The sequence below is a fragment of the Helicoverpa zea genome, chromosome 2 (assembly GCF_022581195.2).
Source record: "Helicoverpa zea isolate HzStark_Cry1AcR chromosome 2, ilHelZeax1.1, whole genome shotgun sequence".
NCBI classification, from domain to species: Eukaryota; Metazoa; Arthropoda; class Insecta; order Lepidoptera; family Noctuidae; genus Helicoverpa; species Helicoverpa zea.
The window spans coordinates 7,490,892-7,507,930 of NC_061453.1; the positions used below are offsets into that span (position 1 = coordinate 7,490,892).

Sequence of the window (17,039 nt, forward strand, 5' to 3'; positions counted from 1 at the left end):
CGTTGGCCACATCTGCGTAACGCCAAAATTTTACGCGTTAAGACGCAGGTGGAGCAGGAGCATAACAAGACTAACTCTCAGGTATGTGCCTACTCAAACAGAGTGAAGCAGTCGATATGCGAAATTAGGACGCTGTTTCAGTACAGAGCATGAGTCAGACGCAATAATCGGCTGATAGCAGCCGCGCCTCTCTTTTACCTTGGAAATTATCCATTAGTACATGTTGCCTGCTCTCGCCTGGCAATCAGAGCGCCATCTAATATCATTTTAATATACAATAAAACAAATCTATATTCAGTAATAATGTATTGTACAAAAAAATGGCAATAAGAGCTGCTGATAAATTATTGTTTTTGTCTAAAGAGATCTTTGTACTTTTCGTACATGTTGGCTTTTAGATTCCTTTAATGCTTGCTCCAGTTTATTTGTTAAATGCAATAAATTAGGTAGATCACACTGAAGCAGAATATGGCTCACTATATTTTGACAGTGACTTGCGGCTTTGGCATCTTGTATACTTGAATTTATCTGTATTGGAGTTAAACTTTTTTCTTTCTCATGCCCTGTTCTGTCTTTGTGATCAGTATAAAGTCCATAGTTTTTAGGTTTCATGATCATAAAATCCATAGCAATTATTGGTTTTATTTGTTCCATGTTACTTCGTGAAGCAACCTGAAAGTTAAGAGATTTTATTTTGGATACATAATTGTAATTTCATATTAATTCAATGATGTGCTTATGCACTTATCTTTCTTATGATAGTTGACTTACTTGGATTTCAAATCTCCAAGAGAGGTCCTGGTAAGTGGGATCTTTCTGTTGCAGAAGATACAATGCATCGGATAACTCAGCTTTCTTGGTGTTGTGCAACTTTGCCAATACTTCTTGTTGCTCAGTAGAGAAACCCGCTATAGCCAATGATGATTTCAAGTCTGCATCTGACAACTAAATTAAAACTTTAGCAATATATGTATTGTTATAGTCTGCATATTTTTTTGAATTGAAAGAAAACTCATCTTCATTACTTACATTAAGTCTAGATGCTTCTACTATCAGATATACCAATGCATGTACCAAATTTTGTACCTCCGTTATTGAAACATTGAGTTTTTCTGCAAGATAATAGAGAGTTGTTTCACATCTTCATAAGATGTCTCCTTTGGTATGTTATTAGTTAATAAATATGACAAGGCAACACAAGCAACAAGAGACAGGCAAGCAAAAAAAATAAGCAGAGTAAGCAAGCAAAGCAACCATTTCATTTAACTGCACAAATGGTGGGTGCCTCTCTTACCTGACGCGATACTATATTTCTTTTCATTACTTCCGTTGTTCAGGTAGTCTAGTGCCAGTTTACAGAAATCTATCAAAACTGAAATGAATAGTAAGAAAATATAAATGAGTAAACCGATAGGTAGCGCAGAACGTAGGTATTTCAAATTTGAATCACTAGTTTATATCCAATGAGCTTATGTAGCCTGTAAATGTAAATATCAAAGGTTTGCGTACTTTTTAAAACTTCTTGTACTGAACAGTTTTAGAAAATAAACGATTTTGATGTTATTTGAATCTTTCTTCCTTACCTTGTACAGAATGCTGATTTAATAAACTGAGATGTTCTTTCTGTAACTCACTTAACAAAATAATCATTTTTATATAGGAAATCCAAAAGTTAAGGTTCTTCTGTTTTTTTGTTGTAATAAAAGCTAAATAAATAAATAAATAATTTTCCATATGACAATGACATTGATTGTCGGACAAAACTCAAAAGTCAAAACTGACAGTTTCATTTAATGAAGTCAATATAGAGGTAGGAACCAAAAATTAATGGAGTTGGTATTTATTATTTTGTTTTAAACCTACTTCCCACAAATAAGGCTCTTCCTAGATGATCAATCATTTTTTACAATATAAAGGCCCGGTCTTACTGAGTTTGATCGTATTTACCGATAAAATGTCAGTTAATTATCCGATAATTATTAAGATTAATGTTATCTACCAGATAATGGCTGCTTGTAATTTCTGCCGGATATTGCTATCCAAAATCTGTATTCTAGAAACCGGAGGTCTATCAAAGTGTAGTTGCTATTTTGATTGGCACATCTGGCTCAGTAGCCTAGTAGGTCTATAGATTTGTATTGGAATCAGAGCATTTAGAGCATTCAGAGTTTCCAAAATAATGTACCCACTTTCGCATTGGAACATGCGATTAATCGACTAGCTTTAAATGAAAGAACATTTTACGTCAATATATTTGATTTTATTTTGGTCTATGGTAGTATGTATGGTTGTCAATTTCTTGACGTAGACATAATTGCTTACGAGTTTTTCAATTTTATAATTTTGTTGACATGTTTCTTTAATTTTACTTAATTTAATTGATAACAGAATTGTAATTAATGGTCAGATAAGTTATAATATCAACATGGCTTTGAAAAAAGTCAAAGGAAACTTCGAGAGGATGTTCGATAAAAATCTGACGGATTTAGTTCGAGGAATCAGAAATAATAAAGATAATGAGGTATTTATATGTGCATTAATGTCCCATTTCTATTAAATCATCATTTAGCACGGATGCTGGGGCCAATCCCACACGCTGATCAACAATACATTCTTGACACTTTCCATTTGTAGGTACCCCTCCACTGTCACATTATGGTGTAGCAAACACCGATTCAATTAATAAATTAAATATTTAGCCAATGATAACCCACTTGGTAGTCTGGGACTTGCTGCTTGAATGATCCACTGTAATGAGAAACTATTCAAAGTTTTGCTGGGGAGACTCAAATCTCTTTCAGTATCCACAAATAATGAATTACAGTTTAGATATGAAATTGTACGCACATTTATATTGGCAACGTATTTTTATTGACACAAATGCAATGTGTTATAGGTCATTGTTGTCTGTGATGAAAATCAATATGCTAATCTGCAAAATAAACATCATTTAACATCTGTGTCTTCATCTTACATTTGGGAAATATTTTAACAGTTGGTTTTATGAAGTTCATCATTAAAAATACATATAAGTTATCTGAAACACTTATGACAAAAAAATATATCTAATAAATTATTAATCTGCCAAATAAACAAATAAATAATAAATTCATTATCAACTTTTCATTTTTAGTCCAAGTATATAGCACAATGTATGGAAGAAATAAAAGTAGAGTTGCGCCAAGAAAACATAGCAGTGAAGGCCAATGCAGTGGCGAAACTCACATATGTAAGTATACATGAATATATAATACTAGCTCTGTTCTCCTTTATCACAATGTATTTGTAGGTATACAATTTGATAAACTTTGTAAGCAGTACCAATATGTTGTCCAGATAACATACCCATATGGTAACTTATCTTTATAGAATACAAATACTGGGATGATACAATATTCTACAAATCAAAGTTATTCAAATATCTGGTTATAATTGCTGAATATGAATATGTACTAGCCTAATGGGTTTACAATTTTTGAGTTAAAAAATCATGTTAAACTATTATTGTTATTTATTAAATTAATATTAAAATAAAATAAATTATTTTGCAATTATTACAGCTCCAAATGTTGGGATATGACATATCTTGGGCTATATTCAACATAATAGAAGTGATGAGTTCCAACAAATTCACGTACAAGCGCATTGGTTACTTAGCGGCTAGTCAGTCATTCCATGCAGATTCAGAACTACTAATGCTCACTACAAATATGATCAGGAAGGATCTGAATGCACAGAATCAGTATGAGGCAGGGCTTGCACTCAGTGGCCTCAGCTGTTTTATATCCCATGACTTAGCTAGAGACCTTGCAAATGACATCATGACTCTGGTGAGTAACACGCATCTTACTGATACATATCTATTTTTTAATTTCTTTTAAGTGTTGTACTCAAGATCTCAAAGATAAGTAATTAATCAATGTGATGTGCAATCTCTCATCCGTTTGAAAATGTCCAATGTAACAATGTTTGAGTGTTAATTAGACCACAATACTCTTAGAAAAAAAATACAAAATATTTGTGAGGCTATTTAATCTGTTAATGTCTCTGGGAAATTAATTACTCATTTATCATTTATTTACCTCAATACACATACAGCAACAACAATAATTTTGTGATTGTTTGTAGATGAGTTCAACTAAACCTTATTTAAGGATGAAAGCTGTACTCATGATGTACAAAGTATTTCTAAGGTATCCAGAGGCACTAAGACCTGCATTCCCAAAACTAAAAGAGAAACTAGAAGATCCTGACCCAGGTAATTATTATTTGTATGAAAAATCGATTAAGGGTTGGACCACATCTGACAGCACGGAATCACATTTGATCCGCCTGTGTTACCACGTGCTGCAGTATGCTGAGCTGCGAACGCATGCGGCAGCATACTGTGAACTGGTGAAAATGATACTGTGAATTGGTGAAAGGATGCGTTAGCATGCTATCGCGCGCTTCAGCGTTCCGGAGTCTCCCTGCCGACCATTGCATTTTGTCCGTGACGCCGATCGCCTCGAGGATTGCGCCGCGTGCTATCGCATTATGCTTTCTGTCTCGGTCTAGCAAATGGCAGTTCTAAACGACAGAAAGAGAAAGGGCGACGGAAAAAGGCGATTCCGTGCTGTCAGATGTGGTCCAACCCTTAAGATTACTTCAGAATAAAAAATTGTATTTCACATTATTCATAATAATTACAGGTGTCCAATCAGCTGCTGTTAATGTAGTTTGTGAATTAGCAAGGAAAAATCCTAAAAACTACCTCTCACTAGCTCCAGTGTTCTTCAAACTGATGACAACATCCACCAACAACTGGATGTTAATTAAAATTATCAAATTGGTATGTAATTGGTTTTCAATGAGAAACTAATATTTTTTTTTTCAGTGGTCACTTTCTGTCAGATTATACAGGCTACATTATGTTCTTTGACTAAATGCTTATTGAAATATTTTTTCAAATTAATTATGATTGTTTTCTTAAATTATGAAATGTCTAAACAATTTTTATAAACATCTCAAATAACTTATGATTCTTCACAGTTTGGTTTAATGACACAGTATGAACCAGACATTGGAAGAAAAATAACCCAAAGCCTCATAGATCTAATTTGCAGGTACCACTAGTAAAACTTTCCAAACAGAGTTTACCCAAACTGCTAGACTCATTCACCACACCTCACCATTGAAATTATTATACAACTTAGCCACAAAGCCACATTCTGACTTACCAAAGCTGGAATATAACAAATGATAAAGACAATTTTTTAACAGGAATTACCATTTACAAATAATTTATATTAAAAAGGTTGGATGAAGGAAGAATTTATCTTTACATTGCTTATATTCCTGCTTGTCAATAAAGGAAAATTCCACACGAATGACACTTATGAATTGGCACATCAGGCTCACATTTTTGTATTATGTTTGCTGCTGATTTATCTCCAACATGTACCAAAGGAATCGTCGTCAATTTTAATGAATGAAGGAAGCAGGAACAACGTCTAGAAGAACCTTAGACAAGAGACTTGACATCATTTAGCTATTGGTTGCTATCACATAAGCTAGTCTTATGTAGTTTCATTGTGTTTGTTGCAGTTTGGTGCCTTAACCCCATTAGAGCCTCGACTTGGCAAGAAACTGATAGAACCATTAACTAACTTAATACATAGGTGAGTCAGTTACTGTCCATTGAAGCAGGCACACCACAGACATGGCCAAATTGTTGTTCTGTCACTGACAGCCTTCCAGCAATGTGTAGACAGTTGTGTCGTCTTTATATTACATGTAGTCTCTATGGGGTGAAAGGAAAATAAAGCGTACTCTCGTAAATTCAAAATTAGATATAGTGTGTTCATGTTAAGAAAATAGTAATATTCGCAACAAGTTAGTTCAAACTTATGTTTAAAGTTCCATTATGAACTTTATTTTATTCAAGCTGCTCTTGCTGGTAACAAGCATATACTCTTGGTTTATCATAAAAGTTGTACAATTTCTGACGCTTTCGGGCATGCGAGAAGGAAGAATGTGATATTAAAATTAACCCACAATTACGTGTTTATTTTTATCGGGGTACCTAATTATATTATGTATTAAAGTTTCCTAAATTCGTCAAACGAATGCAATAAATAAATTATAAAGCAACTGCCTAATGATGGATTATTTTTTTAACATGAATGCAATTTAGTATAACTTACTATGATGGATTTTATAAATTTAAGTTTCAGATAGATACGTTTAGAACAGTACTTGAGGATATTAATTGTAAGACTGCTTGCATTGCTTTTTCAACATTTTATTTAAATAAGCTTATCCTTTACACTAGCACTGCGTGTTCGTAACACACTAGAGCTTGGAAACACTAGTTTTAGACTTGGACTTGTAACATAATTGTTATTTGTTTATGAAGCAATGTACATTGTTTATAGCGTAAGTACACAATAGCACTGTCAACATCCAGATTTAATGAATACCTAATTATATGCTGGAATACAAATCCACGCGATCGTGCGTATAAATAAAGGGATAGATACTTTACAAATTTAATACTACAGAAATACGGCACGCGGTGGGTGAAGGATTCCGTAGTTAGCATAAGTCAAGGCCAATTGTTCAGCAATGCTGTCTAGACAACACATTGAATATTACAGTACCTTTTAAATTCTAATTAGATACAGACAGATATATAGAAGATACATAAATTATTATGTATCCTTTAAAATATGATGCTAATCATCATTAATTAATTTATTGCGATAATAAAATCTTAAAACGAATGTCAATATTTTTATGCCAGGAGTTTGGCTACAGAACTCTAAAATAAATATATGTATGCTACAAACCAATTAGGTATCTAGGAATACAAACCAACCAAGCAGGTATCTAAAAGTACAGTTAACGTCAAATAACTTAACGCTTCCCAAGTTAAGGCAACTATGTAGGATGCTATCCCACTGGTCTCTCCAACGTTTGCGCAGCGACATGGTTGCACCGACGGGACATCGACATGACGTGTGCCAGTGGGATAGCATAGCGTAGCGTGGTCTTACTACTGGGGGAAAATTTAACATGAGCAGTGTACTCAACTCACTTTACAGTACTTATATACTTGTGCAGATATGTATATAACAGTATATATTTCGCAGTACGTCAGCCATGTCGCTGCTATACGAGTGCATTAACACGGTGATCGCGGTGCTGATCAGCATCAGCAGCGGCATGCCCGGCCACGCCGCCTCCGTGCAGCTCTGCGTGCAGAAGCTCAGGATACTCATCGAAGACAGCGATCAAAATTGTACGTCTGTTGTTTTATTTTTTGTTCTCGTTTGAATCTATACTTAGATACTAATATTATAGAAAGGAAAAAAATAATAATAGATAAACTCAGAAACTACTGGACCGTTTAAAAAAAAACTTTCACTATTTCAAAGCTACACTCTTCCCGAGTAACATCGGCTATATTTTATCCCGGCACGGGCAGTAGTTCCCACTCGACGCTGGTGAAACCGCGGGAAAACGGCTAGTGTATAATAATTGACCAGTTTTTTGCTTTTTACGTTTAGATAGCATATTTTAAGGCAGTAGTAAAATATGAGATGAATGGGATTGTTACATTGCGACTTTTCGAAATCCAAATAAAATATATAATATAATAGTGCGAGCACGCTTGGCACATTGTAGACAGAATAAGATTTTATAAGTGCCTGTAGTGACATTTATATTTTGATATTTGTTCTTTGTTAAAAGCTGGCCTTAATCTATTTATATTTTAATTGGCCCAATAAATCGTATTTATGTTTTGACAGTGAAATACTTGGGCCTATTGGCGATGTCAAGAATACTCAAGTCCCACCCTAAGTCAGTGCAGGCTCACAAGGATCTCGTTCTGGCGTGTCTTGACGATAAGGACGAATCAATTAGGCTGAGAGCTTTGGGTCTATTGTATGGCATGGTAAGTACCTAACAAATAATTTCAAGAACATACATTACTTAATAGACAGGCAAAAAAATATTACTAATGGTGATGGATTATCCATAAAGCATAGTTTACACGAAGCCAACACTGGCAGCCAATTAGACTGGCAACCATCGCTGGCTTGGAATTTGCCTCAGTTTTTCAAGCACTGGCGAAAATAGAGTGCCCGTCTATTTTCTAGCCAGTGACCTCCGCAGGACTGGCGCCAGCATAACTGGCTTCGTGTAAACTCTGCATAACACATTTGCAGGACTCTCACGCCTAGTTTAAACTGCTAAAAGTCGACTATTTTTGGTCATAAACGGGACTTTTGCTTCTCTCGTTAAATTCTTTGCTTCTCCAAAATACCCTATTCGATGCATTTTTTGCAGCTGTGTTTTTTTCATACCTTACAACTAGCGTGAAGTCAAAAGTTGGCAAATCCGGACACGCAAAGCCACTTGATGAAAACTGACATAACTCTCGTATCTTTGTCTCAGTCTTATATCTATGAAATAGGTATCAAAGAAAAACTTAATGGAGATAGTAAAGAAGCTGATGGTGCACATGGACCGCGCGGAAGGCACGCTGTACCGTGACGAGTTGTTGACGCGGATCATCGAGATTTGCTCGCAGAACAACTATCAGCATGTGGTTGACTTCGAGTGGTACGTCACCGTGCTCACTGAGCTTACTGAGATGGAGACTAGTGCTAAACACGGTTAGTTATATTTGTATATCGTTTTTATAATGTAATTGGTATTGTCAGGCTTTTTATCGTCCCACTAGGCACAGGCCTCCTTTCACATGGAGAAGGATGAAGCTTTAATCGCCACGCTTGCTCAGCACTGTTTGGTGATTTTAGGCTTCATAGTCCAGGTTTCTTCTAGATGTTTTCCTTCACCTTTTTAATTAGTCATTAGTGTCCAAGATACATTTTGGCACATGTTCATCGTCAACATAAACGCCAGTTTCAAAGAAAAACAGCTATTTACGGCGAACTTGTGCTTCAATAAACATACATAAATAAAATTATACACCAGGTAAATGAGTTAATAAACCTTCGATTCGGTAACCGGTTTCGATTCGACTATTTATAGTGAATGTGTTTTTGGCGTTTAAAAACTCTTTACATACTTACGAAAAAGATACACATAAATTACTTCTATTACATGCCATACTTTGGAGGAGACCCATGTAAATACGAAAATTGACATTAATTGCCAATGTTAAATGACATACTTTGGGGGAGACCCCATTGGAGACCCATGTAAAACAGTGGACTATAAAGTAATCGGTACACTGTTTTAGCCTTAAAAATGATTATTTTCAATTTAACCTCGTAAATATGTTCTCAGGTCGCATGGTGGCGGCGCAGCTGACGGAGGTGGGGGCTCGCGTGGCGGAGGTGCGCGCGTTCGCGGCGCGCGAGTGCGGCGCCCTCGTCGCCCGCGCCGCCGCCGCGCCGCCCGGGCCCGCCTCGCGCGAGGTGCTCTACGCCGCCGCCTACGTGCTGCCCGAGTACTGCCGGTAATATATAGCTGTTTTTTTTTCAGTCTTTTTTAATTTTGTTTATGTGTATAGTAGGCTCACGTTTGACCAGTATCTCACTTGATTGTCCTAGTTAAGATGGAGCACGCTTATACGCGATAGGATTAATCTATGACCACTATCTCACCTTATTGCAAGGGCAGTGTCTTAGTGTCAGATTCACCCTTGACTTGAAGACTCTCAGGTTATTGATATGCGCGTAATTCCAATGATTATAATTTATAGCCTTTACTTTTAGTCCTGGGTGTGCAGTCACACTCAATAACACATTTACGCTTAAAATGCTCGTTTAGCACTTACAAGAGTAAAAATATAACGACACGAATGAGCGTCATGCCATGCCAACTATGAAAGAAACTTCATTCAACCCCTTAAAAATCTTCAAACTTGCAATTTTATCGTTTATTATAACTCCCAATCCCTTCAAGCACCAAACTAAATACATAACAAGCATACTTTTTTACATCCAGCGAGGAGTCAGTGATGCGCGAGTCGGTATCAGGGCTGCTGTCGTGCGCGGGTATCGGCGGCGGCGCGGTGCGAGCTCGCGCCGTGTGCGTGCACGCCGCGCTCAAGCTCACTGCTCATCTGCTCAGGATATACGAGGAGAGGAACGACATGGAACATGCTATTGCTGTGAGTCCACATTAGTACATTTTTTTACCGACTTCAAGAAGAGGAGGTTCTCATTTTGACCTTTTTGTTGGGAAGTGATTATATCAATTTTGGCTGAACCTATTTTTATGGTTTTAGGTATATTATTGAAGTTGGTTTATTGTTTATAACATTAGCAGTTTCACATGCTGTGATAGAGGTTTTTTTTTATATTTACAGCAAAATAACATCAAATTTTCTTCCCTAAAAGTTAAACAATTCTTTGTATAACGTGTAATCAGAATAACGTGTTCCCAAAAAGTCAATAAAATGTTCACGACTGGTTTTCAGATCATTCGCGAGGCGTTAGCTGGTCTACGACCTCTGCTGTGTAGTGAAGACATGGAAGTACAAGAGCGCAGTCACAACGCCACGGCGCTGCTGACCATAGTGCTACGGAAGCTGAGCCCCAACGACTGTGCAGACCTGCCCATGCAGACTGTGCCCATGCAGAACGATGATACCTTGCTTGTTGAACATGAACAGAGGTAATTCAATTTGCTATAAGTTGATGTAGAATATATAGGAAATATATTTTGGTGAAAATCTAGTGATGGGTGCTCGTGACTAACAACCGCACGGGTCGATCAATTTTAAAATTAAGCAACACTGCTATATATTGAACGCGTTGTGGGTAGTCAGAAGCTAGAAAGGCTGAAAACCAGTCAAACCAAGACGTATTAGGTTGCGTGGGTAAGTGGGTTGAGGAAGTAAAAAGAAAAAAGCTAAAGGATATGGCAACATGAATGACATTAACGTTATTTATTAATTTTCAGTAATGGTGTAGAAAAAGAAGAGAACAGCGAAGATGTAAACGGAGAGAGTTGTACGCAGGGCTTCAGCGGCGGTCTCATAGAGGAGTTGGCAGAGTTGTTCGAGGGCGAACTGAAGCCCGTCGCGCCTAAAGCGCAGAAGAAAGTGCCCATGCCTTCAGAGTAAGTCATTTGTCTAGCCATTTATAAAAATAAAATATTTGATGGTTATTCTTCCATTACCAGGGGTAAGCTAAGTGATATAGGTATTATAAGGACTACTTCGTAGTTAAATGAATCTGGGTAAAAATTGTTTTCGCTAACCAGTTTTTCAATAAATAAAATAGTAATTAAAAACATTTTTTGTTTGTAAGCCAAACATGCGAAACTATACGTTACTCTAAACTCGCTTTAATAATAACTGTTGAATGGCTAGTTGTGCTTGCAGCTTGACGTTTCGAAAGTTTTTAAAGGCCTATTTGAAAAAAAAAAACGGTTGTCTGTAAATTCGGTTTACTGACGATAGTCGAACGTGACAACGTCATAAGAAATTGATCGTCAGATGTCGAACAACCAACTTCAATAATATACCTAAAAATTTCAATGAATATAAATTAATATAGTTCGGCCATTCAGAGAATGCGTTCCTGACACGTCGCGATTGAACTGACGACGTAATAACATTCATTGATTATTGATATAATAATGTTGTTTTAATGCTCCTCAATTGTTAAAACGGTAAACAACCAGCAAAAATATTTTTATCGTAACTGCAACGCCATTGCAAAGTTACGTCGTCAGTTCAATCGCGACGTGTCAGGAACGCATTCTCTGAATGGCCGAACTATAATAGTGTGAATACAAAAAAAAAAATATTTAAAAAAAGCGTGGGGTGCTTTTTAAGATATTATCGAAATGAAAATCACTGTACTCATATCTGTCAATAAAATATTTATAACTATTGACACCATGCACCCCACGCTTTTTTAAAATATTTTTTTTTGTATTCACACTATTATGAATTTATATTCATTGAAATTTTTAACACTGTTTTCTTAATTTAAATTCATTAAAATTTATTTTATATTTTTTAGTTTATTTTTCTATAAAAAGCGTGTTTTTTAGTTTTTTTAAACTATTATTTTTTCGTGCGTGTTGCCGGCCCCATCGATTTATAAGACGTTGTCACGTCAAAAATTGGGTTTGAGCAAGATTGAATGTTTTTCCAGTTTGAACCTGGAGCAGTGGGTGTGCCACTCGCGCTGGTCGTCGGAGAGCTCGAGCTCGGAGGGCGAGGGCGAGGCCGCCGTGTTCGCGCCCGCGCCGCGCGACGCCCGCCCCACCGCGCAGTTCACGCCGGAGGAACTCGCTATGGTAACACATCGAATTCATTTGCCTTTATACAGGAATTGATTTTATTCAGTCAAACTTATAGTTAAATAAGTTATATAGATACGTAAAATTTACTAATGATGATATGTTCTATGATTAGATACGTTCTGTTATTGATTCTCGACCACCAGTTTTTTTTGCGCACTGCTTATAGTTCATTCATTTATATTTAGGCCCAGTTCCACTGGTTACCGATTAAATGTAAGTTAATTATCCGATAGTCAATGCTGTCTACCAGACAAAGGCTGCTTATAATTGCAGTAGGGTAGGCAATATAGATAGTTTATCTGTCAGGTAATTTCCTAATGAGCTATAACCGGCCATCAGTGAAACTGGCCATTAGTCTTTCTGCAAGTATTTTTTTTCTCAACCCTCGATTTAAGGGTGCGTCCACATCTGGCGAATGCGCCGCGAATGCGCAGCACGCGAGCCGATCGCGAGCTGTCCGCGAGCTGCGCGCGTGCATTTTTGTTCGTGCGCCGCTTCTGCTTGGCCCGCGCGCAGCTCGCGCGCGACCTAAGCGCCGCACGCGAGCGGCGCGCAGGCGGCGCGCGACGTCTGCCATCTTCGATAGTACTGAGCCAATATACGGAACTGTAAGGGCGAGAACTGATTGCGCGCAGATCGCGCGCCGCTCGCGCGCTCTATACGAGCCTTGCGTGAGTTGCGCTAAAGAGGCGCACCGAACTATTGCAGTGACTGCACGCGCGCAGCTCGCGGACAGCTCGCGATCGGCTCGCGTGCTGCGCATTCGCGGCGCATTCGCCAGATGTGGACGCACCCTTATACAGTCGACTCTGGAAATCTGAAACATCTGACATGTTTCGAAAATGAATTCAATTAATGCTAAATGAAGCACTGTTTTATCGTTATTGTGAATCAATGACATAAACTGACATGCTTTTGGCTTTTTCCACTCTGCCTAAAACTCCTGTAATAAGTGCTATAGCATATTTATGTTGTTATTTGCTCCACAGTTACGCGAGGCCAGGCGACAGGAGCAAGCTAACAACCCGCACTATCTAAAAGACGACTCGCCGCGCTCCTACCAACAAGACGACGTGCCCATCGCTGAGATTGCCCTTGAGATTCCTCTACAAGTCCATAGTATGTATATTTTGTATAAGAATATTATAAGCGTTATCTTTAAAAACTGCTGACTTACAATTGAACTTTGTTCACAGCCAAGAGATCTGATAAATACTTAATATCACGTGAAAGTTCTAAGAAGAAAAAGGAAAAGCGGACATCAAAGAAGCGAAAAAGCAAAAAAGATAAACTGTCCAGTGATTCTGATAGTGAAGGTGAGTTATGTATATTTATTATCATCATCATTTCACCTGACAGATTGTAAATTGATGCATAGAAACAAGTATCTTATTACCAAATTTTTTCTTTCGAGAGTTGATGTAACTATTATTTAAAAACTGAAATCAACGTTCATACATAAAAATTATAAAATCAATTGTATCATTATTTACATTTAAGCAGTAATTAATTTGTTCAGTATGTATTTGTGTAAAGTCCTATCAATATTTCCTTTAGTTGAGTAATTTACATTTAAGCAGTAATTGATTTGTTAATTGAGTACACAGATGGATTACAGGTTCTATGAGTAATAATCTTTATGTTGTATGTGCAGAGGAGGCGAGCCTGGGCCGGCCGGCGGTGGCGGAGGGCGGCGAGCTGCCCGAGGGCGCGGCGCTGTCGGACGAGGAGCCGCCGCCGCCGCCCGACGACCCGCACCGCGCGCTCGACCTCGACCTCGACCAGTACTTATTTACTTTTTTTATATTTTTTAACGACGTCAAAAATCATCAAATGACCGCTCCCGCTGTGGGTTAGCAGCGGTGAGGGAGTGTCAGACTCTTACTGAAAAAAAACCGTCGTGTTCCGTCGTACGCTTTTTATGTACCAGGGACGCGGTAACTCTTTCGAACAATCCCGCAGCCTCGGCAGAGTACTTACCGCTCACTTACTACTTAGGGCTCCCACATGTGGCGTCGCATCGCAGTTTCGTGTACTTGCGATGCGATTTTGTGCGGCAAATAGTTTAGTAGGGTAGCCATACTTTTGCGAGGAAGCCCTTACTCACAACTCTACGTATGCTAATGCAAGAAGATGCAGATGAGGATGATGATTATAGCAATTTTCCACACGCTCGTGCATAAGTCGACGTTCGATTTTTTTTTTTCATTTCTGATAATAGCATATCCTACTACAAAACTTAGAGAAAGCAGAAATTTTCTACAAATAAAATGTTCTTAATATAATTTGATAGTGACAGCTAACAGCTTAAGGATGTGGTGACCATGTAACATGTCATTTGAATACGTTCCTTTTACTAACAGGCCTCTACGCGAAGAAGAATTACTCACGTCAAGAATACATCAGTACCCGTCGCCTGAAAGCGGACTGTTGGACAAAAAGTCCAAATCTGCGAAGAAAACAAAGTCCGCTGACAAAGCGTCAGGCGACAAACCCACGAAAAAGAGGAAGGAAAAGAAAACTAAACAAAAGACAGTAGATTTAATGCTACCAGAATTGGCTAAAGTGGATGATGAGTTGCTCATTGATGATTTAAGCCAGACGAATGGCAAGAAAACTGTAAAACTTAGTGACGAACCGGAGGAAGAAGCCACACTTGCTGAACCTAACGTAAAGGGCACAAAGACTGAAAAACATAAAAAGTCTAAAAAGGAATCAAAAGACAAAGAATCCAAGAGGAATAAATCATCCAAGAAAGGTACACATTTCAGTTTTAATTTCAAGTAATCGATTATCTCCGTATCTGAAAATATAATGTTCTGTGCTTTTAGTGGCATTGTGGTCTTTTTCATGTAACTTAACGCCACACATTTTCGATGGATCGATTAGCTAAAACTGAATAATTTTATTTACAGGCAAACACGAAAAGAAGACAGGATACGAAGAAGCGCTAGGTATATCTACGCCTAGCAAAGAAGTCATTTAGTGTACATAATAAGTAAACGCTTAATTTTCTTCATTCGTGTCATGCTACACATGCTATCTCAGTGCAATTGTTAATTTGAACAATTTAAGGATATTTTTTATTGAAGATTAGTTCACCTCCAATATGTATTAGTTATTAATTCCATTCATATTTGAAAGTGAACTATGTCCATTTATATGAATATATTATATCTCCATAAGTCTATATAGTAACAAATAAAAAAGCTAAATATATTAATCATACCACAGTTTTATTATTAAAAACCTGTAATTTGCCAATGCGCAACTTTATAATTTTTGATTCAAATACCTTTATAAAAATTGTAGTCGCATCGATATACAACATTGACGCATACAAATTGAACGCAATGCACGTACGACACGCACAACACAAAAAATAGTAGAAACTAGAATTTTATCAAGTACTCTCGCAGAGCATGCTAACCCTAGTCACATCTATGCTTATCATCAACATAAACTTTAGTATCAAAATATATCGGTATCAAAATATATCATTATCAAAAACAAAAAAAATACAAAATCAAAAAACAAAAATCAGTTTGCAGTTATGCGGTCTACTTCCTCCTCTTGCGCAGTCGGGCGCAAACACTCTCCATGCTACCCTTCCCACCTTTTCCTTTCTTCCCGCCTTTACCGCCAGAAGTCCCTTTCTTGTAAGTTATGGCAACCTATGACATGATGAGATTTAGTAAAAATGGTTCTTCTCACACCCGCAATAAAATAATGTCACAGGGATATACTTAAAAGACCTACAAAATATTTTTGTTACGATCCGTTGTACCAGCTGGCTTACAGAAAGAAATTCGTACATTACCCGCGCCGCTTCGCGTTCGCCTAAAGATCACTTAAGACGCACCCTAAGATAAAATTAATATACGTCATATGAACGTGTAGCCGTGTAGCGCACATTCCAAAGACAAGAAGTATGTTGTAATCTCTCGATCCATTGTTAACATGATGATGTATACCGGGAAAGAAAAACGTGGTGTAAACAGACACATATTAATAAACAAATCATCTAAAAGACGAATTTTGCAAGTTCAGAGCGCTGGGTAAAATGCTGCTTTTTTATATTAATTTAAACGACAATGTTTTACTATTACTTTTTATTAGAAAATATCATCATATGAATAAGTTAATAATTATTTAACTTTTCAATAAATTACGTTTACATATAAATATATTTTTTAATTAATAAATAATTAGCAATACCTGGTTTTAATGAGGAAGGCACTCCTCATGAATCTCTCCATATGGAAATCAATTCGGTATGTTGTGAGTTTAACGTGAACATACAAAAATGCGCGGCTTGGGACTTTATAAAATAATATGCCAGCTATATAATAAGAAAATAAAATACGCCCCTAGCTCACACAACGGCCCACCTACTCTAAAAACCACGGCTTGGGATAATAAAACACCTAATCTTATATTTTTATCCACCATACCTGTGCTTGGCGGTTTTACAAGCATTCTGGAAGAACTTACCTTTTTAATTCAAGCAAATTTTGATACTTTTATTACCGCGGAAGCTAAGAAAAGCACATAACTGATGTACAAGTCTCTAGGTAAATAAATTAACATTAAAAAATCTTGAAACTTTCTACGTCTGCTTGGTCTTCCCAAATGTGTAGTATCACTAGTATTCAGGTAATAAGCACGGGACATCTTCGATGGAATTAATCCTGGCGGCACTAGCTAAGTTGAATGACACCTAAGCGATAAAGATAAAATAAATACTTGAACACTGCCTC

At 37.2% G+C, this 17,039-nt stretch overlaps 2 protein-coding genes across 2 annotated transcripts; one reads left to right on the top strand and one right to left on the bottom strand.

Annotated features, from left to right (window-relative positions):
• Positions 1-291: 291 nt before the first annotated feature.
• On the bottom strand, positions 292-1,780 carry LOC124643858 (COMM domain-containing protein 2-like). The gene is made up of 5 exons (XM_047182982.1): positions 1,584-1,780; positions 1,295-1,372; positions 1,030-1,112; positions 772-945; positions 292-672 (listed from the first exon to the last, which is right to left on the bottom strand). The coding sequence occupies exons 1-5, from the start codon at positions 1,732-1,734 to the stop codon at positions 358-360; spliced, it is 801 nt and encodes a 266-aa protein (XP_047038938.1). The 5' UTR covers positions 1,735-1,780; the 3' UTR covers positions 292-357.
• Positions 1,781-2,280: 500 nt separating this feature from the next.
• On the top strand, positions 2,281-15,507 carry LOC124636063 (AP-3 complex subunit delta). Its single transcript, XM_047172019.1, has 19 exons — positions 2,281-2,521; positions 3,134-3,229; positions 3,561-3,830; positions 4,129-4,258; positions 4,692-4,831; positions 5,587-5,660; positions 7,134-7,282; positions 7,794-7,939; positions 8,462-8,663; positions 9,301-9,472; positions 9,964-10,129; positions 10,439-10,635; positions 10,924-11,082; positions 12,129-12,273; positions 13,269-13,398; positions 13,476-13,595; positions 13,934-14,063; positions 14,643-15,037; positions 15,195-15,507. The coding sequence occupies exons 1-19, from the start codon at positions 2,426-2,428 to the stop codon at positions 15,263-15,265; spliced, it is 2,988 nt and encodes a 995-aa protein (XP_047027975.1). The 5' UTR covers positions 2,281-2,425; the 3' UTR covers positions 15,266-15,507.
• The last annotated feature ends 1,532 nt before the right edge of the window (positions 15,508-17,039 follow it).

What these genes read in the sequence shown, in the direction of transcription:
- LOC124636063 (XM_047172019.1), top strand. Translation starts at nt 2,426, where the DNA reads ATGGCTTTGAAAAAAGTCAAAGGAAACTTCGAGAGGATGTTCGATAAA. An exon ending in GAAATAATAAAGATAATGAG is followed by an intron (nt 2,522 to 3,133) that starts GTATTTATATGT and finishes TTTCATTTTTAG; the next exon opens with TCCAAGTATATAGCACAATG. An exon ending in CAAATGACATCATGACTCTG is followed by an intron (nt 3,831 to 4,128) that starts GTGAGTAACACG and finishes GATTGTTTGTAG; the next exon opens with ATGAGTTCAACTAAACCTTA.
- LOC124643858 (XM_047182982.1), bottom strand. Translation starts at nt 1,734, where the DNA reads ATGGAAAATTATTTATTTATTTATTTAGCTTTTATTACAACAAAAAAA. An exon ending in GAAATATAGTATCGCGTCAG is followed by an intron (nt 1,113 to 1,294) that starts GTAAGAGAGGCA and finishes ATTATCTTGCAG; the next exon opens with AAAAACTCAATGTTTCAATA. An exon ending in CTTGGAGATTTGAAATCCAA is followed by an intron (nt 673 to 771) that starts GTAAGTCAACTA and finishes CTTAACTTTCAG; the next exon opens with GTTGCTTCACGAAGTAACAT.